The sequence below is a fragment of the Harpegnathos saltator genome, unplaced genomic scaffold (assembly GCF_003227715.2).
Source record: "Harpegnathos saltator strain DR-91 unplaced genomic scaffold, Hsal_v8.6 scaffold789, whole genome shotgun sequence".
NCBI classification, from domain to species: domain Eukaryota; kingdom Metazoa; phylum Arthropoda; class Insecta; order Hymenoptera; family Formicidae; genus Harpegnathos; species Harpegnathos saltator.
The window spans coordinates 845622-869907 of record NW_020230636.1 but is presented as its reverse complement, the minus strand read 5'-3'; the positions used below and the strand labels follow the sequence as shown (position 1 = coordinate 869907).

Below are 24286 nucleotides of genomic sequence, written 5' to 3'. Positions count from 1 at the left end.
ATCGATACATATATACGTATGTATATATATGAGCGTATGTATGAGCCGCAGAACGCCCGTCGTCGTAAGAATTCTCATGAATCTCACGGGGTCGTTTCTCAGTTGAAAACAAATGAAGGGAAGTGTACTATGTACTTATACAAGACAAAGTGTTCGCGTATTTGCGTACTTTCTTGCAGGGGCGCTTAAGGGGGTGCGTTTTCCCTTCGTGACAGACCGACAAAAATTTCAACATTGAGTTTATTCGCCAAGTCACTGACAACTTTTATCAAACATTAATTAAATGAAATATATAGATAGACAAATAAATAGATAGAGGAAAAGAGAGAGAGAGAGAGAGAGAGAGAGAGAGAGAGAGAGAGAGAGAGAGAGAGAGGAGCAGAAAATGTTGCCGGTAGGTAAGAAACGGTATCCGTGTACAAACAATGCCGCGTGCTCTTAATTGATTCGAATGTACCGTGCCATTATAACACTTTACGGAAGAAATTTTAGCCTACCTGTACGGAGGGTGCTGTCACGGATTAGCGACGCTATATGCCGGCACGCACACGTCTTAACTTTTAATGCCGCTGCCCTTGCCCTTAACCCCTGTGGCGTATCGCAAAGGTGCACGGTAGCAATTAGAGTGAAACGACCGCGTTAGCGCGGTGTAATTAAGGCGAATCGCATTACAGCTGTTCGTGCGTGCGCCGCGCCGTGCACCTCCTAGTGCGCGCACGCGAAAAAAGAACGGACAAGCGACTTGTAATAATGATTTTAAGTCAGCGGAGAAACTTTCGTTGTTTCCCTCTTTCCCGACCGAGACAAGCGAGTATCATTTGGCGATCCTTGCACAGTACCGTATTTGGTAATTCAGTTTATCATTAGGGTAAGAAAAGAGAGAGAGAGAGAGAGAGAGAGAGAGAGAGAGAGAGAGAGTTTTGCTAAAATAGAGATAGGAGTATTTACGCACCGTTGGCAATAGTTTCGTTTGATGGCTTCGTCCAATAAGTAATGGGTCTCGGATACGCTTCGCTACGACACTCCAGCGTAAGAGTTTGCCCTTCGTAAGCACCCACCAACTGATTCTCGATGAAAACCATGGGCTGAACTGAGCAAAGTGACGCGTCTTGATAAAATATATGGATTAAATATAGAAACGTTGAAAATAAATGTCGCGCAACTGATCGCTGTAGGGGGAGGAGGGGGAGATATCAATTACTTTGTACAAAATTTTGTATAATTATAATACACGTGTTTCTGATATATTTTCGCGAATTTTTTATATTGAAATATAAAGTTGCGATAGATTAATCCTACGTTACGAAAAGAAAAAGGAAAAGACTGCAGTGTCTGCAGTTTCTAACCGATTATTATTATTATATATAACTTCACTCAACAGCATCTTAATTTGCGGGTTATCTAGCAAGATGCTTCGAGCCGAGAGGTTGAGAAATGCGAAAAAAGAATAGAATATAATCAGACGTTCGTCTGATTATAAGAGGAAATCCTTTTCAAACTCATCCCGGAATACAGCATCTGACGTTTAATGCAAAGCCCTACGTGGGAGCTCCACCGTTCATTTCTAAAAGAGATTCGCTCGAAACGAAGGTTCTTATTTTTTAATCAATCCAGAAACGTCACTCGTTCTCGTCGCAAGCGACTCGTGACATCACGCGGTGAAATTACGCGGCCAGCGACGGGAAAGATTTAACTCCGTTTCGAGGAACAATGGCCCTTGGGATCAGCTATTCACCATGCCTACCCCGAGAGGCGTCATTACGCGAGATCGCTCACACCACGCGCGGGAGTACGACAATTTAAATTATATTTTGTGGCAGGCGCGGCGTGGATAAGAAAGGATCCGCGATAGAACGGAACCGCATAAAATATCATTCGCGCATTTCGCATATTTCGAGCAAGCGTATATTCGTGAAAAATAAAGCACGTTTCGGAAATTGAGTAACTGAATTTTTCAGCGAGCTAAAAATGTCCATTTCAGGACAGAAACCGCAATAGTACGATGTCACACTTGGGTGTTCCTCTCGCAGAATGCATCGAATATCACAAATTAATTAATAACGATCGTAACGAACGCTGATCTCCACTCAATAATCTCACGCGACAATCCCTTTGGAGTTCCCATCTCTTCGGAGGTGAAAAGATATTTTACACTCGCGGATAAACAGAGGCGATACGTCTCTCACGTCGCGATAGAAAAGCCATTCGTGTCAATATTTTACTTCGCCGCCTTCCGCCGCTTGCCACATTGATGGAAGCCCTCCTTCACGCCGGTCGTAAAGCGAAATCTAGGATTGCACAGTGAAGTTACGTACAGTGAACAATGAGAACGATCCGCTTGCTGACTGTCGGCGGCACCCCGTTGGACGCTATGCAGAGATACGGTCCCATATGGAGACGCGTGACGCGTGTTATTTCCAGCTCCGGGCCTTCGATACTCGCCACTGCAACAGTTTATACAGATGCAGACATTATACATACAAATTCGCGCACGTAGGAACGCGGGTTACGGTACATTGTTATTATGCATGCTTCGCTCGCAGCCTGACGGGACGATCCTACGGCACGATCTAACCAATTGCGCGTGTTAACGCCGCGTCGTTAATTTTCCCGTGGAACGAACAGATCTCGAATCGTAGATTCGTGCTTTCTCCTCCGCTCAAAATACATCAATGTTTATACTTACACGAGGTTAACAAATCATTTTCATCTACATTAGCTTACGGAAGAGATCGGTTACGCAAGTTCTATTTGGTCCGATATCATCCGTCTGATTGTCCTTATTAGCTGAAGAAATTAATAGAGAAATAACAAAAATCTGCATCACAGTGAAGCTGACGGAGAGACATCGAATGCTGTTACGATTTTTGATCACGGTTAAGGGAGAATCTGTTTACTCGCATACCCCGGGATGTGTATCGTTTGCCTCGCGGTTGAAAGAATTTTTGACTGCATGGAAGAATCGCGGTTGTGCACTACCATGTGATCTATCATCGGCTCGATCTTTTGTAGTTACCGCCGTCACTAGAGTGACGAGACAGTGCATTCGTTTATCGAAGAACGATAATTCTCGAGTGCATCAAAGCAAGAGCACGCTCGAAACGTTTCGCTATTTGAATTTCACTTTTTCCCCTCAAAGGCAGGTGCACAGCTCTGCCGATTTAAATGCCTCGTATGCGTATCTGTGTGTTTGACTCGGTTGAAAAATATTGTTATTTTCCTGTGAATAACACGCGCGCTATAGCAACGATGAAAACAGCCTTCGTGCGTTTCGCTCTCATCTGTCTGTCAGAGTTTCGTTAATTCTCCCAAGTGACTAATAATTCCTACGCTTGAACTGCTTGTCATATTTTCTCCTCATTTTCCTGACGTCCCTTCTGTAACACGGGAGTAACATGTAACACGTATCGCGTAATGTAAACAATACACCGCACACACGATAATTACGTGGTAAGCAAGTGGCGAGAACGTGAAATGTGAAACGTGTTTAAACTTATACGTCATATCCTGCAAAATATTCCAGAGTGCAATTTAGGTAGCGCGCGCGCGCGCGCGCGTACATACAGACTATACAATATTCCTCTCACCCTCTCTTCTTCTCTCCATCTGAAATGCGGTAAAGCAATTAAAATATTTCGCGATGCAGCCATTAACAACGGAAAAAAAAAGATAAATATGAGTAAGAAACGTCGATTTGCTGTTACAACGTGACGCGATGTTATCCTCGTCGCGAAATTGACAATAAACGCACTAAATGTAATATAAATATTGACATTGTACGAAAGTAAATAAAGAGAGCAGTGCTCATTATGCCAGTTGCAATGTTATCTGCCGTAAACTAATATTTGCCCTCTGATATTTTCCGATAATTCCCGTTCACGCACTGTAACACGGTCGACTAGCTTGAAATTGTAAAACAATTGATCTCAAGTTTAATTAAAATGTATATTTCCTTAATTTCGTCGTCATACAATTAATCGTGCTAATCGATCTGTATATTAAAATTACAATTGGTTATGCGTGACGAATGCGCGAATGACGGAGTTAAATTGACAATCTAGCATATTCATTTACAGACTGATTATAATACGTAATTTGCATACCTCTTCTTCGCGCATACCGATCAACGGCCTATCTATGTCAAATCAACGTCACCTGATTAAGGATTCATAAGTTATTAAAGAGATGAAACCAAAGCGACATTAACAGCCATTCTAATGTCGCGGTTTGATCAAATTTCAATATAAAGCGAAACGCAATAATCGAGACTCTTGAATAAATGAAAAACAATGGATTTTGCAGTCCCCATCCCTTCGGAGGTGAAAAGATATTTTACACTCGCGGATAAACAGCCGATCGAGAATTATGACATATTGGCTCTAATAATTTGATAACGATTTAATATCGTCCGGGAATCATTACATCGGCCCATTATCGAATAGCTCATTATCCACATCCAGCAGCTTCGATTACCTCTAATCGTGCTCTCACCCCTTCGTATCATCCGTGCAATAACATTCCCTCGCGAGAAATTTAGAGAGCGTGTCTATCCGCGCACCTGTTGAGACTTTCGAGATAAATGCGCGCATCAAACTTTTATCGCCCGCCGCACAAGCGAAATCTCTTAGTACCGATTATCATATAAGAATAAAAGGACGAAGAGGAAGTTCTTTTATTCTCACCGAGACTACCACCGGGAGTCAAACGAAATGCGCGGGTCGAATGCGAAAATCTTAAGAGCGATGGCGCACAGCTGCGCGATGGAATACTCTATTTTCCGGTACTTATCGCCTAATGGAATCGCGAGCGAACCTTCCCATAGAAGACGAGAGAGGGGTTGCACGAGAGACGGGGAGACGAATAGAGGGACATCGAGACGCGACAAATGCTTAAAACGATTCCTTAAAATCGGCCGCGGGAAATAAGAGTTGCGTCCGGTGAATAAATCACCGGAAGCACGGTCGCCGCGCGCGCGCGATGTCTTGCGACAGCACCACGTGAGACGAGTTCCGTCGTCCCTTCACGCCCCCTTGGCACGGACTCGTACGAAAGGACGAAAATACTTTACGAGTACGTCGCACCGCAAGCCGTCGCTGTGTTCCCGTGGCACGGAACTCGGAACCGAGTCGGCGAAAAAGGGACAGAAATAGGGGCAAAAGCGAGAGAGGGTCGAGACGGGTGGGACTGGGAGAGGACTGGGAGAAGAGCCCGCGAAGCCGAGAAAGGGAGAAACTAAAGCGGTACTTTAGCTACCTGCCTGATGTACAATCGAGAATGTCCCCGACACTTGCTTGTGCAATTAGTCAGCGAAAGATCTGAACAATCCTGGCACGAGCGGCGCGAAAAACAGGGAACGTCATTGAATGAAGCCGGAAACCGAAAGCGAGTGTGAGTGATTGGATTGCCAGGACGGCGAGCCTGTTGGGGCGTCAGTGATTTTGGAAGATAGAGATTCCCCTCTACATGGAACGAACTTAATTTAGTCAGAAAATATCGTTATTATTTTAGTTTCAATCTGACAGTCGAGTAAAAAGCTTCAAAAATGTTTTATACACGCGCATATGGTGCTCTAGAGTACAAAATCGTTAACGTGCAGACGTGTCTCTTTCTTTTTTTTTCTTTTTTTTTTCTTTTTCTTTTTTTCACGAAAAGAATCTTTGCGCATCGACGACGAGAAAATATTCCCTCGTGAACCATCGCGTGAGACGCGCATTCTTTCTGCAACAATTAAGGAATTAAATTACATGTTGATTGCTAGAACTGCCGCTGAACCTTACTCGAGAATAGCGCAACGACAGAAAGACATTCGTTCGGAATTATAATGAAAATTAATTTCTCGACAAATGGATTAAATAAATGAATTTGTATTGTAAAAATCCCCGGCGATTTTATTTCGATAGACGTCGCACCAACGGTAGTTGGCTGATAATAAGATCAAGAAAGAAATCGTCTTGTGTAACGAATCGTTAAACTCTCTCTCTCTCTCTCTCTCTCTCTCTCTCTCTCTCTCTTCTCTCTCTCTCTCTCTCTCTCTCTCTCTCTCTCTCTCTCTCTCTCTCTCACGGTTATGAGAGTCCATGGGGCACGAGAAGTAAATTACCGTTGAATGTTATATCGTCGAAGAAATAAGGAAACGTCGATCTGAACCAGAAAGACTCCACATCTATAAAGACGAAGAGGAGGAGTCAACAGAGAGAGAGAGGGATAGGATGAGAGCGCGTGGTGATTAACGAGATAATGAAGAATTATGAAAAACAGAGAGCTAAAGTTCCTCCGGTTTACTGGCCGACTTTGTTGACTTCCCTCCGTCAGAATTAGCCTCGCAAATAGATAACAAAATAAACTCAACCGAAAAGCCGCGATGTTACTTCCGTAAATCTGAAAGTTGAAAGCAACTCGAGTGCAAAAGGTTCGCTTACTCTGCCCCGGCTACCTCCAGCGAGCAAATTTATTTCGCCCACGTCGCCCGTGGCGCGCGTTCCGTCAAATTACCAAATACAATTTCCACGGTGCTTCCGGGACGAATCCGACGTCGGGTGACCGCGTCGGGTCCAAGTAAAGGCTCACTCGTATCGATTCAGCGTCTTCCATCAAAACTCATTCAGCGATCCGGCCGGGAACACAATAAACGTCTCGCGCAATCAGCGCGAAACGAGGTGGCGGGCTTTCTGTCACTCTGTTTCGGGACGAGCGAGGGAAAAAGCCTGCCTCGCAGCAGCCGCTCTTGGAGCGGGTTAGAGGTCCAATATACGATGCGAGGCAACGACGACACGGGGTTGAAAGGAGATGCGCGCGGAGGATCAAGCGAAATGGGGAGATGCGAAACGTAGGACTCTCTATCTCTCGGGGGCAGCATCTGGCGGTCGTTGCGACGGAACGCGACAATCGACATCCGTGCGACGACGACGAAGCGGCGCGTAGTAACTCGCAGATACGAGTACGTACCCTCGTGCCAGTTCGACAGGCTGATCGTGCCGCCCGCCTCGCGACGCCACGTGACCGTCGGCTCCGGTGTTCCTGTCGCCGCGCACCGTAGCGTCACGTTGCTACCCTCTCGTACCACCATGTCCGTGCTGGTGGGATAGTCCAGGATATCCGGCGGCACTGAAACAATGACCACATTGCGACGAGAACGTCCCAGAAACGGTGCGCGCGCGCGCTCACGCGTACACCAACACGTACACACACGCGTACACGCGCGCGCACACTAACGCGCACACTAACGCGTCCAGCTGGACGCTATGCGGCGACGCTATGCGAGTATGCGGCGGCAGTTCGTACGGTCAGATAGATGACTATCTCGCTGGCCGATCATGCTCCGCTATCGCCTGTCGCAAATATTCTGCGCGTTGCACACCGCACACTCGCCGCGGGAACACGTCCCGACATCGACGTACGTGGCCGAACGAGCCATTCGCTCGCAGGGCGAGAACCGCTCGTAAAATCTCGATTCACCCTGCCGATCTCGAATCCGCTCGAATTTTCGCAGCATCGCACTCCCGCCCGCCACCCACGTCCGGACGTCCGCGCGTCCACTCTTCCGCGCTTCCGCTCTTGTGTGCGCACGCACCCTCCCCGCCGCACCGCAGGGAGATCATCCCTTTTTTGTTCCACTCAAGGAGCTCTCTCGCCGACGCGATCTTCTTCGGCGCGTGACTTTAACGGGTCGTAACCCGCGCGCCACTTCGTTGCAGATCGCGACCGGAGGGGGCTAGATGAGGTGTTGCGCGGAAGGATACGCGCGGTATTGGAGTTGTTTTTTTTCTTCTCTTTTTTTTTTTTTTTTTTTTTTTACGACGCGTACTCGCCTCTCGCGCGAGTGCGGGAATATAAGTCGGCGGATGAAGTTCGCGTGAGGCGTATCCACCGATCGACCCCGTAAAACCCCCGTCGGGAATATTATGTAAAATAATTGTAGCTTATACTATTTATGATAATTAAAACGGTCGTGCGTAAAGAATAACATTACTAGCCTGTACAATTCGCATGCTTGCGACATGCATTTCCGTACACACGATTCGCCGCACACGTCACGCGTAGCTATTATACATTTTATAGACAGCGTGAGGAAAAGTTGCAAGTGTAGCCCTTTTACAAAGTGATACGCCGATAACGAGAACGCGCAGGATTTGAGTTGGTTAAGAGAACGATGCAGGCGGATTACCCAAGTGAAGTTGCGGCAGCAATTAATACGGGATGCGAAGTTATCGAATCCATCACGTCGCTTTATCCGCGCTCAGTAAATGGCAGGCGGATATGATTGCTGGATTAGTCGGTGCTTACAATTCGCGACAGGCCCCGGGTGGTTCAGAGTTACCCTCTAATTTACGCACACGTACGCGAATAAACAATTTTCGTCCTAAATTTCTATGTCAAAGTGAGTACAAGAGATGCATCTTAATGGACGTGTCTGGATACATAATTGACGCAGCGGCGTTTCCGATAACGTAATTCGTAAACTCGGACGATCTTTATTAACGTCAAAATATTTCATCTCACTGTAACGCGCGTCACTATCACGTTGTTTACATGCCAGCTGATCCGTACTGATACGACAGTGGCTTTTAATATCAATTAGTTTCTCCTCGCCCTGCAATATCTGAATTCATCATCGAGCTGTTTTGCACCGGAACATTTTGTTTGAAGAATAAGAAGAAAAATATACGGAGATTGCAGCAGCTAATTGGGTCCGCGCGCGTTCGATTTTCTCTCTTTTTTTAGCAGATACAACAAAATAGCCTAGAGAGCTGCCCGCCTCGTTATGAGCAAAAACATACGCGAAAATCTCGCGTCTCGCGGAAAGATTTTTTTCCGAGTTTGCCGGACACTTTTGACGGTATTATATTATTGTTGATATGTTCGCTTATCCGAGAATTATCTCTCGCTAAACACCGGAATAGCAAAGTACAACAGTATCACGTGAACGTATTTGGAATGTACTTTAAAAGCCGTGGTTACATGAGTCTCTCTGTCGCATTGCTGAATAGCGAAACCAAGTAAAAATTTATTGTAACTATTCTGTGACTCGTGCAGCAAGCTCCCGTAGAAATACGTGAACAGGAAGATCGAGGTATGCTATGCGCTATTCGATACTGACTGTGGAGAGACCGCGTCGTTCATGCGCCATGATTCCGTTGAAAACGGTTCATATAACTTTATTCAAGTTTTAATCCGCAGATTCTATTGCGGCTAATGACGCAAAAATTATACTTTCTGCTCCTTCGTGCCAACTTGAAGTTATTGATTTAATTTTCACTCTCGTCTCTCCCTCTCCCTCTCCCTCTCCCTCTCTCTCTCCCTCTCCCTCTCTCTCTCTCTCTCTCTCTCTCTCCCTCTCTCTCTCTCTCTCTCTCTCTGTCTCTCTCTCTCTCTCTCTCTCTCTCTCTCTCTCCCTCTCTACCTCCTTTCTCTTTTCCTCTCTCATTTCAAGCAACGCGTCAAATGTGAAACGAGTGTATTCTGGTGGATGAGATATCGTATTCGCGAGATATACGCTTCGGGAAAAATATCATGGCAAGTCAAGAATAGCGGGTCGACGTTCTTGACGTAAAACAGATTTATTCACACGCCAATGCCCGCGGGTTAAATTAGTCAATGTCTCCACTTAAGCGTGCATAAGAGACAGTTGGATAACACACGGTGTTACAACAAAGAGGGATACCGCACACGTATCTAGTTGGAAGCCAAACGCGGAATAATGCATGAACTGTTTCTTCTAGGTCAAAAGGGAGGATAAAGTGCTTAAATAATATGAGAAAAACACAGTCGCATCAGTCACATCGTAAACAAGCAAAAAGCCCGCTTGTACTTCAACTTAATCGGCTTAAACGGCGTTTCAAGTTAATTGAAAATATGTATCTATATTTGTCCTGGATCCAATAGTCAACGTTAAATTCAATCGCACGCATAGATATCGCACCGTCAATTATTAATCTCGTATCAAGTGATGAATAATCAATCGTAATGATATCAATAGAGTTGCATATTTTACTCGCACGCTCGAGAACGAGTTTACTTGATTTTCATGCATTAACCCGGCCTCCCCTCCCCCCCCCATCTACCCACTTCACTTAATCGGCTAAAACGGGACACTCGCTCCGTCTTAATATATATATCGTTTAAATTATCTTCCTCCCTATAAAAGATAATAAATCAACGACGATTCCTCAAATTGCTCGACAACCTGAAACAATGGCTCCACGCGTAATAAATTATTTATTTTCATAGCCCTCTCTACATATTACGCACACGCACCATCGCGTACCGCGAGTTACGCCGTATTGTACGAACATCCCGTTGTTACATTTTCTTGCATGGATTTGTTCGGTCGTACCGCGATACAACGATTCGCGAAAATGTCCGCGCTGACATTCGCGCGGTGCGAAGATTACACGCGCATGCACACGGGAGCGAGCTTCACCCGCAGGTGAAGCGTACGAGATATGGAACAATGTTTACGACATCGCCAACACTTTGCAGTGATCGAGCCGCGCCGCGTTCGTGAAAATAATCTTTGTCGCCGCTGCGGTCGCGGTCACGATATATATTCTCGCGGCAACAATGCGAAGAATTTCGTTATCGAGTTGCTTTCGGAACGAAATAGAGCCGAATACGGTTTGACGCGCATGTAGTCTGTGCCGGAAAGACGCTTGGCCGGGAATGGTCTCCCATGGCTTACGCGGACCAAATTCTTTCCTGGTCACGAAGGAGGAGGAGGAGACTACCTTGGTGAATAGTCCTTTCCAGGAGACCGACGTCGCGGCCCCTCTGCTGAGTTACGAAAGACGTGTTCGGAAGGCAAAGAGGCTCCGGGACGAAGTTTCCGCGGATGCGAAAAAGTAGCGGCGCGAATGGCGCTTCCGTGCACTAACGACGAAATGGAGCGGAGATAAGACCAGGTGGGGACGGCTACGATCGCGCAACACAGCGAAAGCTCACGGCTCTTATAAAGAATACAAAGGACGCGCGTTGATCGACTGATCGTGTGTTCCTGCTATTTCGCTCGGCCGAGAAATCTATAATTATTCACAATAATCTCACCGTTATATATACACGATTGTTCCTCCGGCTGGTGCAGAAGTTTGAATGATTGCCGGATCTCGGGGATGATATATTTCACTGATAAAACTTTCGAGAGCTATAACAATCGATTCAATCATTCTGCAGATATTTGAAATATATACACGTGCGCGCGTGGTGTGTGTAAGTTTTCTTTTCATTTAAGTGGTACGGCTCTTTCTCTCCCTCTGCCTCCCTCTCTCTCTCTCTCTCTCTCACTCTCTCTCTCTCTCTCTCTCTCTCTCTCTCTCTCTCTCTCTCTCTCTCTCTCTCTCTCGCTCTCGCACTCGCTCTCGTTCACGCTCTCTCAGCGATGTGTTGGATTTAAATTTCGAGTAACAAAATAAAATGCAAAGTTTCATCGTCGAAATCGCGTTTTCATCTATCGGCTCTTGTTTTATCTACAAATAACATTACGCTCACCGTTACGTTATTGATAACCGCAATAATAACGACAACGCGCGGCAGCGCGCGTTCACGAGTTCTACATTATTTTTCGCGAATTCTTCGTGCTACGTACGCTGAGCCGTTGAGCGCGATTTAATTATTAATAGAAATAAAGCTGACGATAAGTGAGGAGGGTGCTTTCGATAGGACGACGAACGTAGCGCAAGGCATTTTCGCAATCGTGTTTGATCAGCTCGACGACAAAGAGAAAGCCAAAATGAGGATGCCTTCTGACGACGCGGCGGATCATGGCGGAGCTGGCAAATAGCGAGAGCTACCAAACGACGGCACGGAGCGAATTCTTCCGAAGAATTAAGCGAGCATCGGCCATCGAGCAAAAAGCAATTCCACGCCGGCGGCGCTACCATCACAGGTCACAGAGATATCACCGGGCACGGCGTGCAATTCATTTCGCGCTTTGCCCCGACTGCGTCGGGCGCAAACGGGGCGAAAAAAAGCGCCGTATCCGCAGATAGTATATTTATTGATACGGGAAAACAATTGGGCCGAATTTATTATTTCACGCGTGCCCGCGCACCGACGTTACGCGCGCGCGCGCGCGCGCTTGTTGTTCTTGTTTTTGCGTTTGTTTTTGCAGACACCGTTTTATTCGCGTAGACTATACACACACACACACACATACACACACCGCGTTTCATACCACCGATATCTTCGAGTGTCCTTTTGAATGGCCGCTATATTTCGCGACGTTCCGATAACGTTTGAAAAGCTCGACTGGGCTGGCAGACCGGGCGAGCGTTTAGACCTGCGGGTGTCGGTGATGCTAAATTGATGCATGCTCATCCCGATCGGAACTGAATTACGCGAAGTTGCGGTAGAAACTATCGACCTTTTGTCATCCGAGATAATTTTGAGTAATTCGAGCGATTCAATTCTTATTGTATTTTTCCTGCTTTTAATTGCAATTTTTCTTCGATTTGCCTTTGGCAAATCGATCAAATCGATACTCGTTCTTGCGATATTCTACACCAAGTTTGAAATATATTACTCCAACATGTCGAGAGTTCGTATAATTATGATTTCACAGGACCAGTACCAAAAATATTCATTCGTTTGAGTTCAACTGTTTGAAATGGTCACAAATTTTTTAACAGCTGACTGGAGTTTCCAATGCTTGATTTAAATTTGATCGCTCTGATATCAACGGAGCAGCTGCATTCGTGATTATGTTCGCAAATGGTCCGCTCGTTTGCATATATTCAGTTTGGGAAGGTACGATCAACCATTTGGTCACATAAGTGGGAACATGTAATATCACACCGAGGCAAATTATTCGAACCAATAATTCCACCACGATGAACAAGAAATTTAACGAGGGTTAATTGCGATAAGCTTTATGTTTATATATGGACGTACTTTATGCGTATAGCGATTATTAGGACGTACAATACGTTAAATCCCACAGATCGTCACAAATTTGGCTATATAATAGTTATTAATAAAACAAGACCGATCGCCGTTGTCATAAAAACCCGTGTTCTCTGTCACACACATCCAATAATCGTGAGATAAATCAACTGACTGAATCATGAAATAAAAGTTTCTGCAAGCATAATCAAGTTAATATTCCGAACGATACACTGAATGTATATGCATTATTTACAATTTCCATATTTCAGTATTTTCATGCCTCATGTCTTTGAAAAATTCAAACTCGCAGATAAAAACAAGCTCGATAAGTTTGACAAACCAAAGCTGATTACCGCACGGAAGTGCGTAAGCGAAACATATTTACTACAAATTCTATTTTCGTACGTAGCTTACAGTGTAGAGAATTATGATAATTACTGTTTCAGAGTAGTTACTTGTACTCACTGTAAATTTAGCACAAGTAATATTTTATGACTTTCATCTTGCCCACATAGCGATTCGCTGAAAACGATTTTACATAATTAAAGTAAAGCTTTTCACGCATGTGCTGTTCCGTCGAATAATGCAAGTCCAGAAGTTTCGCGGACATGTACAATAGAAGAGAGACGAATCTGTGAAAGTGTAATATAATTCTTCTCTCTGTTCTATTCTACCTCTTTCTAAATGCAAATTAGAACAAACGATACGATCGACGATTCGATAATACAGGAAGAAATATACAACTGGTTTCTTGGTCACTTCTCTCCTTTGCATCCGCACCTTTTATTCAACTGAAAGAAGTAAAACTTGGCGAAACAGCAAAGTACAGGACGTGCGTATCAAAAAATTATATTGAAGAGCGTACTTTTAAAATGACATGCAAATTGCAATTTCCCGCCAGATCAAACGTACAAAAATTCGAATTAATAGGTACAGGTAATTAAAGCTTAGCTGAGAAAATCGCGCGCTCGTATCACTCGCGGTGATCTCGCTGCGGCGTTATTTTTCCGTTCCTTCCGTCGAGCGATGCAAACTACCGAAAAATGCGACGTGTCATCCGATAAAACAAGATGAAGCAAAATAGCCGGCGCCGCTTTTTCTTTTCTTCTTGAGCCTCGCGCCACGGCAATGCGGTCGACGATAGGCCGAGCCGATAAAGAAGAATCTTAACGAGGGGTTGCGGCGTGGCTTAAACTATACGCTTATACAGGTCGGCTGGCTGGGCGGCTTGCGGCGCGAAGAGGTCGACCGGTTATTAGAACGAGGAGCACGAGTTGTGCCGGGAAGGTGTCTAATAGCCCGCCAAGAGTACAATCGCCCTCGAAGGTTTCGGCGCGGGGTACGTACTTTACATACATTTGCATCCCGCCGCCACAAATCCGACCGATCGCGGAAGGCTAAGGGCGGGTAACGCGCACGGTGGCGTCTCTATCTTGGCGAGCCACCCGAAAGGGGCCATGCTAAGAGGTGTAGAATCTTTAATCCTTTTCGGTTGCTTTTTCGTCCAAGTGAGCGATAATTTAAATTTCCGACCGCACTTCTGGGCGACGTATTCTTGAAACTTACAGCCAAACGAGAATATCGAGTTTCGGAATGACCGGATTTATGCGATTTAATCGATACGAGGAACTAGTACAGATATTTCAGTGTAACGGCAATTAATGTTTCATTTCAGACGTTTTTATTATCGAAATATCTTTCGAGGTGCTATTTTCCGAGGGATATGTGTGTCAATTTTATATTTAATTTTTGATACTGATGCGCAAAAAACTGAATAGCAAAAGACAATTAGTTCTCTTGCCTTAGTTCGGTACGAGAGGAGAGAAAGAAAAAGAAACTAACAATTCGATCGATATAATTAAATAATTATAAATGATGATTTCATTTTCATGATTTCATGTAATGATCTCATGAATAACCATATTTAACTATATACATACTTTCTCATGTCGTTTTGCTTTAGCGCTCTAACACAATTATTATGATTTCGTGATTGCACAGTTAATTAAGAGTAATTGACTTCGTGATTATCATACTTGCATATTCCGGATATGTACACGCTACGTGACAAATTCAAATTTTAACGTATCGATCATACCCGACAAAATAAAATGCTCTCTGTAAGAGAAATGCATTTATCAGATGTAATATTCAAAATAATCTTTGATATCATATACATAGAGCCAAATTAATATACAATTCATGTAATCTCGATCAGAAATAAAAGTTGATGATTGAAACGCGCATAAAATGAGACAATGTAGCTTTTAACGGGATATCATTTATTCCAACCTCAAATATATCGACAAAAAAATAAAAATATCTCATCTAAAGATCTATACAAAAACGAAAATAGAAATAAAGTCGAATTGTTACAACGAAAATATACATCCGGATATGTAGGACGTACATTCTTTTTTTCGTTTGATATTTTTATATTTTTCTGACAATAGTAATTTTTGAATGTAACGTCTGTCATCCATAAAATTTATTTAAATTTTTTCAAACTAATAGGTAAGACGTACGAATGTGCGGGCAAATAGAGTATACGTGATTGTAAAATATACTCGCTGTTGCAGTCGCTGACGCGTCGAATTGTATCGCATAAACGTAAAAAAAGAAAAAAATTAAATGAAATTTTTCTCGCGGAGACAAATGCTTAACGGCGCATCTGCCCATGAATGTACGCCAGTCTCACTTAAATCCTAGTTAACGTGAGCTCCGCAATGTATCAATGGGACACTATCTGTGGGCTTGTTAAGCGATATAAATCAGCGACCTCAGTTGAGGTATTTATGGAGATGCATTAGCTTTCCGCGCAAGAGTATAGAATGCCAGCATTTATTTGGTAATTTCCGGCAGTCCGATATTCATCTCCCGAACGTTATTGCGCCCATGGTCCGACAGAGCTGACCAACGCGCCCGATCTCCTCAGATCAGGAATCGCGTCAGACCTTCGTCAGGTCAGCCGTTCATTCGGGTCAGGCGATAAGAATATAAAATACGTTCGTTAAATTAGAAAGTATCATATAGGACCAGCTGCTGAATAATAAATCTACGATAATAATAGTAATAAAGCTACAATATAATCATCGAGTCGGATCAAAGGAATAAGGAAAAGTAATGTATTGTCCGCACGTGCGCATTGACGGTTTAGTAATATGAAAATCTTGAAAACATCCTAGTAGACAATGATAATCTCATTATTTAATTAGAGATTAATAATTCATAGTGACAGTGAGATATATTGTACCAAGACGTAGGGTCGCGTTGTCCTATAAAGCGGAGAAAGGATAATGTCATTTCTGGACGAGGGGAGAACTGGTTGATTAGGGTGAAGATCAGCCTTGCGGAGCTTATGATGTTGTACACTGTGGTGTTCCTCGGCGAGCCGCGAAACAAATAATCAAGGATTGAATATCGGTGTCTTGTAGTAGCAATCACGGCTTCCTCTAGAGGTACCTACGGTGTCCGCTAAGACGACCGTAGTTGGCGAAGTTTGACAAGTTGGCGGTAACAGGGACGGTGGTACCAAGTGCCAAGAAAGTTCCGAGGAAGGATCAGTTGATGCATAGTCGCGGGAAGAAGGATGCGCCCTGCCAGCAAAGGACGTGTTCCGCGGGACAATCGCGAGTTACGTATACATGGAAAACGCTGAATCCGCCGGTGCTTAGTCGAGTTTCGCAAGGACTAGTCGAGGATCCTGGGAGTTTCTGATGGCGCGGGTTACAAATTCACGAGCAATCCCGAACGCACGATTTGCTCGCAAATATTTGTCGGCAGCAGTCCTTGAATCATTCCCGGGATTCTCATTCCCTGCTCAATTTCTCTATCTCTTCTTGCCCCCTCCCTCTCTCTCTCTCTCTCTCTCTCTCTCTCTCTCGCGCCCTTTCCCTTCTTCGCGTTATGAAAACTAGAAATTGCGCGCAATGAGTTTAATATGTCCGTTTGGAAGTACGTTTGGAAGAAGAGACGCGCGAGAAACTTGGTAGTCTCGTTTCTATACGGAGGATTTTACAGCTGAGGATTGTTTAAAAGTCACTTTCTTCATATGCAGCTATTTTTCATACATTTCTTTTTCTTTACGTTACGCTCAGGCAGTTCAAAGCTGAGTGCACAAATATCGGAACTGTGCGCATGTCAAGTTGAAGCCATTTTGGTTAATGAACAACCTTAATATAGGTCACCTTTTGCGGCCATTTAATTTTCAGTGACAAAAGTCAATAATTAATATCGCAGTGAAAATTCCACCAGTTTCTCAAATATAAATTAGCTAAATTGATTCACTAATAAGAACTCTCGCGCACGCTTCTCCTTGGAGAATCTCTTTATACCTTTGACGTTGCGTACAATCTGACAAACAATAATAACATCATGAGAGCAAAAGTGGCCTGTAATACGACAGAGTTCCTACCAAAGAAATTTTGTCACTTATCCAAGATAAAGCAAATGGACACGCTGCACAAACTTGGCACACTCAAAGAGTGGCGTCGCATTGCTGCTCATCAGTGAAATTGCGCCAGTTATGACGCTGGATGTGTCAGTTTCTTCGTGTAACATAATAATGTACATTAAGTGCAAAGGGCAACGTAGAAAGCATCTGTAATTTGTGAACAAACGAGAATAATGCTGCAAATATACAGCATTATATACATCCGGCGCGTATGATGCGGCACTTTTTTTGTTTTTTCGCTCTTCTTTTTATTCACGACGAACGTCGGAACACTTTTCTCGATTGAAGCTTGCAATATTTATGATTTTGTTGTTAATATGGTAATAGAATGCATGAGTTTTAGCCGGTGCCAATAAAAACCGATATTACGTCATATCCGTATACGCAGAAAATATCTATCTATACTGACAATGTAACGCGATCATAATGTTTTCGGAAAATCTCAGAAAGTTTCATATACAAATAACTAAATTCTAATTATCTAATAACTAAATTTTAACTACCCAATACACAAATTTAATCAATAATTGCGATGTTGGGTAATTCTAAATTAATCTCATTAATGCGATTTCAAGAGCTTTTTATATCGTAGTTCGATTTAGTTTCATTCTATATCGTGCGATTGTTGCCTAGAATTTCGTTTTACAGCATACGAGATAAACTAACTAACGGAATAAAAGAGAAGTTTGTAATAAATTATTAATTTTGTCTGATATGAAGGTTACTATCGGCGTTAACACCGTAGAGATAAATCAAACTCTCGAAAGATCCATAGCGGGATTATATATATATATATATATATGCATCAGCTACGTTTAAGCTATTAATTATATACTTGACTCGCTGCTCATTTTACTCGTTCTATGCGAGTTTTATATAACGCTGAATTTAATTATCGCTCTGCTCGTTACACTGGCACTTTAGCATGTTCAAAATTCATCACAGCTCATTCTTCCGATCTAAGTGGACGGCAAGAGGACAACTTCTCTCGGAGAAGAATTAATAGATCTTGATCTTTACCAACAACTTCGAGAAATCCAGTGATGCTGGACATCGGGTCAGTATTGACCTGGCACATGTACCAACCGCTGTCAGTCTTCCGCGTGTCTTTTATGTGAAGAGACCACGTTCGATGGCCACTATGTGTCACTGCGATCCGATGATTCTTCGTGATAACGTGACTCGCTATCGTCAGAATTGTCTGCGTATCGACACGCAGCCACGCTACCTGCAACACAAGTCGAATAATAAACGGTTAAATAATACATCGTGTACAGACAGAGCTAGCCACTACAAAGTTAATAATGAGTTATTCCGGTCAACAGGATTGCATATGAACTTTGGGCGTACTGCTCTCGCGCGTAAAGTGCACTTTATATTTTACTTTTATCTCCACTCGGCACTTGTAACATAGATTAACGTGTGTAACACGCGCTACGTCGCTCTGAGACTCGATGTCTTGTTCACATCGAGTTTATGCAACACGTAAAATAAATAAATTTTCATACTATATGCCCGAGATGTTAAAAATGCAGCACGAGTAGGAGCTGCATATTACGCGCAGAGAGGCGGTTTATTACCCCTCCAAGTATTTTAAGAGTTCTTCGGCAAGATTTCGAAGTGCGAGAAAGTTTTATGTAAATACACACGAAGTGCAACGCCTGCCCAGATATAAATCAATTCGCGCTGACAGTTCAGACGAATGATCGTGAAAAGAAAAACGGCGAGAATGTCCAGAAAGTGTAAAAGTAGCGGCGTTACTCGACAATAATGGAATTTTTTTCCATTTCGATCTCGCGCTGCTCCGCTCCCGGCTACAATTAACATATTTAATCTCATCCGCCGTATGCGTGTGAGAAAACATTATTTTCGCTTAAAAATATTTCACCTGTGCTTCAAATCGAAAATATCTCACGATTGTAATTATTGTTGTTATTTGCAATTATTTACAAATCTGGCTTCCACGTTGAGGTATCGTCGACGGGATGAATAGAGGTATTAAACGAAATTTGTGAAAATTCTCTTTAATGTCGAGCGAAAAACGATCATGCATCCAGCAAGTATTTCAAAACACATGTTTCAGTATGTGCGAAATTAAATTTTCGAGACACGGGTTTCTGCCCCGCTTTCCAGCCGCACTATCATATTCAGAGTGATAACAGACGCGAAGCCAAGTAAGCACTATGTACCACTTCGGCCTGTTGCAGACAGCGCGGAGGAAGTTAATATTTTAACGTATCGTGTTGTAAGAGGGATTTACCTTGCAAGATTCGTTTAACGAGTAAAACGAAAAAGGAAATTATGGCCGATAAATAATTTCCAAGCGGCTGCATTATGTACAACAGGTAGCACCGCTTCGATAAAGGATAGTGGCAAAGGTGCATTATTATTTCACATTAAGTAACGATTATATGAAGCGGTCTAATAATCAGGACGCGCAGAATTATCAGGAGAATGTATCATTATTCGATGAATTACGTAAGGTCTTTGTCTCTCTCTCTCTCTCTCTCTCTCTCTCTCTCTCTCTGCTCGCTCGTACATTTTCGTCGCTTTTTACGAGTCGCAGAACCACGTTTCTCGACTTTGCTCGTGCGTTAACATCGCCCGCGTGATAGCCAAATAATGCCCAAAGGTGTGTCAGAGCTATAAGTGTCAAGCTATAAAGTTATCGTAGTCAAGTACCAAGTCAAAGGGAATAATAATATGCGCGACCCAGTTACCGCTCCACTGTCTTGTACCATTTCCCAGTAAAAGCGATTCTTCTTTTATCTGATCCAATAATCGCGGAGCACGGTGACTGCACTTTGAAACATACCTATCGCTTTGTAGATCGCGTCGCAACCAAGCCGAGATATCTCATTAAAAAAATAGATAGCATTCGTCGTACTTATTCTTTGCGACGGAGAACGATGGAAAAAACGACAAAGATCTCGGCGGGACGACGACGACGACGACGACGATGCCGCCGCCGCCGTCGCCGCCGCCGCCGCCGCAACCGCCAACGCCACCGCCGCACGCGGTTTTATTTATGAATGTCCGTTACGCGAGTTTTCCGCCTTTCCTGATGCGCCATTCCCATCCGCGGTAGCCAACATTCACCCCTCTCACAACCACCGTCTTTCCAGTCCTCATCGCGGAAGCTGTCAACGCGTCTCATCGTCCAAGTACTACCGACAATGTGCTCGACGCTTACCAACTACGCTCGTAACATAAAGAGAGAGGAGATGGCAAAAGCTCGAGAGAGTGAGAGAGAGAGAGAGAGAGATTGGGAGAGAGAGTGAGAGAGAGAGAGAGAGAGAGAGAGAGAGAGAGAGAGGGAGAGTGGAACGAAAGAGCGAAAAAGAGGAAGCACAAAAAAAAAATACTTCTTGTTACGCCGAAGTCGTAATACACTCGACGCCGTTTTAGAGCGCGCGTCGTCTAGTCGGCCCGTAGGCGATGTGTGTCGCGCACAGTTGCAACCGCCACGTGCCTCGTGTGCGCCGGACAGACAGAGAGAGGCGGTCTAGTCGCGAAGAACGACTGAACGTGGAAAAGGGAGGACGTTTTCCAGAGAGAGCGAGAGACTCGAGGGCGAGGGCGAGGACGGAAAAGCGGTGGTTACGTCCGCTCGGCAAGAAAGAAACCCGGAAAAGAAGGTGCCGGGGCGTACGAGCGGATGGCGAAGAAAGCGGCGGTGAAGCGCGCGCGTACGACGGTTGGGGAGGGCGAGGGCGGTTGTAAATTGTGTGCGCAAGACGGGGGTGCAAAAGCTCTCGAGGTTGATAGAGGAGACGTGTGCACTGCGCTCTCTCTATATGCATACATACATGCGTCTTTTCCTATCCCCTTCCCCCTTCTCACTCACTCTCTCACTCTTTCTCTCTCTCTCTCTCTCTCTCTCTCTCCCCCTCTCTCTCTCTCTCTCTCTCTGCTGCAAAGAAAGTACCGGTATCCGAGGTGCATACGCGCGTTACGTACGCGCGAGGAGCCCCTCATGCGTATTATGCGCGTCCTCGCGCGCATATGGGCGCGCTTAACGGAAGCGTGTCATTCTTTTCCTGCGCGGTCGTGCCGTAGCTCTCCGTCGCAACGACTCGTCGTCGGAGCAATTACTCAAGTTCGTGTATGACCGAAATGCAACTGGGGAGCAGCGACGCGACGCGACTCGACTCGACGCGCTGTGCCTCGCGCTTTTACAAATGATTCGTTTCGCGGTAACGATATAATTGCACGTCGCTGTAATCTCGCCGTGCGCCTCGCGTCGGCGGCCGCGGGCGCGCCTGAATAAACGCCGGCCGCGGAAATCTCTCTCGTTCTCCTTCTCCCTCTTTCTCTCGCTCTCTCGCTCTCTCGCTCGCTCGCTCGCTCGCTCTTCTCCCCTTCTTCTCTTTTCGCGTCCGCCGCCGACGGAGTTCTTCCGTATAGCGTATCCTTTTTTCGTTTCGCGCACTGTGTTTCCTGCTTTGGACGTGCCGCGACCACCCGGTCCGCCGTGAAAGCGGCGAGAGGAAATCAGAACTCGGCAGCAACTCTTTATTTTCGTTTACGTCAGTCGGTTGCACGATACTTGTGTATACCTACCTACCTACCTACCTACCTACCTACCTACCTACCTACCTACCTACCTAACTTTTTTTACTCGCGGATTCTTCTCTCAGCACCCCCGACCATCCGTCGCACCTTTCCTCTTCACCTGCCCCCTTTTCACCCCTGCCCACTCCCTTTCCCCGCTGCACCTTCGCCTCATCTCTTTCAGTTGCACAGCGAGCGCGAAAGGTATCCGCGGGTAGTTCTTTAATTTCGCGAGATATCTTCCCGTGGCACGAGCGCTCCTGCGCGACTCGGACTCGCGCTGAAAAATGACCCCGACAAGTTCTCCTCGAGGATGTACCGTATCCTGGCGGCCGGACGATCGCTCATCCTTTCTCCTTCGATTTCTCTTCCGTTCGCGTGCACTCGCGTAATCATTGCCAGCCATAGTCAACGGTGGACAAGTCCACGCGACGAGCTTGAATATTTCGGTGCGACGATAATAAAATGCCGGCGAAACTTTGAGATGCACATTCCGCTAATACGGTATTTCAAAAGAAGTCCCTTCGGAGCGAGCAATTTTTTACGTGTATCATTACAACGTGTATCATTATCGATCTGGATACGATCCTTGTGTTAAGATTTTCACAAGCATCTTTAATTGTCGATTGTTGGTCGATTGTTTTCAGTACACAACAACAATAGACGACCGATTGACACGATCTCGCGTGCACCTGCTTAATAATCGGAGGCGAATGCTGTGCAGAATCGTGGCGGCCTGGCCGCTATTTCGCGCTCGCGCTCGCGCTCCCGCTCGCGCTCGCATACGTTATCGCAAGCGCTTTTGAATGATTAAATTTCGCTTGCGTGTAATATACACACCCGTCGTTAGCGTACAGCGTAACGCGCTATAGACATTGTCCCGAAAATGTTCCGTATACTTCGCACGCGCATTACATACATTCGCAATATGACGTTCTGAATGCGAGTTAATTTTGCTCATTAGCATTGTCGCCGCGGTAAAAGTTCGCCGCGTAACACTCGCGGAGAGGTGAAAATACAAAATTTTACGCGAAACCGCCGCGACCGCGTCGGGCAACAGAGATACGCGGATAGAAAGTAGCGGCATTAACATGTAACACTGATGTCATACGGCGCGCGGGGCACGATGTGAAATTAAAACTACGTTATACGTAGTTGTGTACGAGCGCGACTCTTACGCGATATCGCTGGAATATCGTTACGTCTAAAGAGGTCTTTAGATGTTGCGCGATATGAATAAAAAATTGTGTTTCTCCACACGGGGGGTCGTGGATGTACGTGCATGTGCGCGCACGCTCGTTGCACACCCGTACATGGGCGCGTAATTACTCGCGACCCGCGATCGATGGCTTGCGATAAGGCGAGAAAAAAAAGTAGCAAGGCGGTGGTGATTCGTATTTATCCGTCTGCGCGGATACGGCGGCGGCGGCGGCGGTCGTGTAGGTGCGTTCAAATATTTTAACAGAATACGTACGTCGATGGCGGCGAAAGGTGAACGTTTTTCCGATACGGTAACTTATCCAACGGCGGGAACTGACTTTCGCTCGTTGCTGCTTGCCCATGTCGATAACCCCTGCGAGATTCTCAACATCGCCGGCGATTTGATAAATTCGGTCGAGAGACAGCAACACGAGAGAGAGAGAGAGAGCCATCCGTGATCCAAGCGTGATTCGTGCTGATTATTTTGAAATTAAACTTCCTTTTAAACACCATGCGTGAGAAACCTCAAATTATCACGATCTCGTTTATTTGTGAATCTTCCGACTGATTCAAAGTCGACTTCTCGTCAGCGAAATTAATTTTTATTTTCAAACGACGCTCGTCCCCGTACTTTCATCGTTCGTGATCGAAATTCATGACACTTTAATTAATATTCCATTGAGATTAGATGAATCTCTTAGAGGATTAAGCGAATGTAGGAATTAAAATTTGATTATCAATCTGCATTTTCAAGATTCTTCGTATTTGTACAAGAGGACATCGGCATTGAACATTGAAATTTAAAGTGTGCACGGCTGATGAATAGGACTTTTAATTATAGATCCCATAATTATGTTATTGAAAACATATTATTCGTTTAAAGATAATATAATTACGACGCTTTGATTGCGCGCGAGAGAGAGAGTGCGACGCGCACATAAATTAAATTAAATTACATGAAAAATCTCGGTTCTCGTTTGGAAACACGTGATATACTATCATGTACACGACGTGAGAAAGATTTAACGTTGGCGATATGGCGATATACGATAATGTATGTCACATTGCCAATTCACAAAACAAAGCGTCATTAAATGCACACATCGGCCGACGCGTGTGTACTCGCCTGTGTTAAAGGCAAATACATTAAAACCTACCCACCGACTAAACCGGCGCGCATCGGTTATTCAAGTTTTCTAGCGG

The 24286-nt window shown here is 44.8% G+C and overlaps 1 protein-coding gene across 1 annotated transcript in view; it reads right to left on the bottom strand.

Annotated features, from left to right (window-relative positions):
• LOC105181716 (neurotrimin) overlaps nt 1–24286 on the bottom strand; it is an 89884-nt gene that overhangs the window by 9084 nt on the left and 56514 nt on the right. Inside the window, exons 3-6 of the mRNA XM_019840676.2 lie at nt 18350–18557; nt 6946–7104; nt 2316–2444; nt 953–1090 (exon numbers count right to left, since the gene is read on the bottom strand). Of these exons, the coding sequence (XP_019696235.1) occupies nt 953–1090; nt 2316–2444; nt 6946–7104; nt 18350–18557 (634 nt within the window). The remainder of the gene's footprint in view (nt 1–952; nt 1091–2315; nt 2445–6945; nt 7105–18349; nt 18558–24286) is intronic.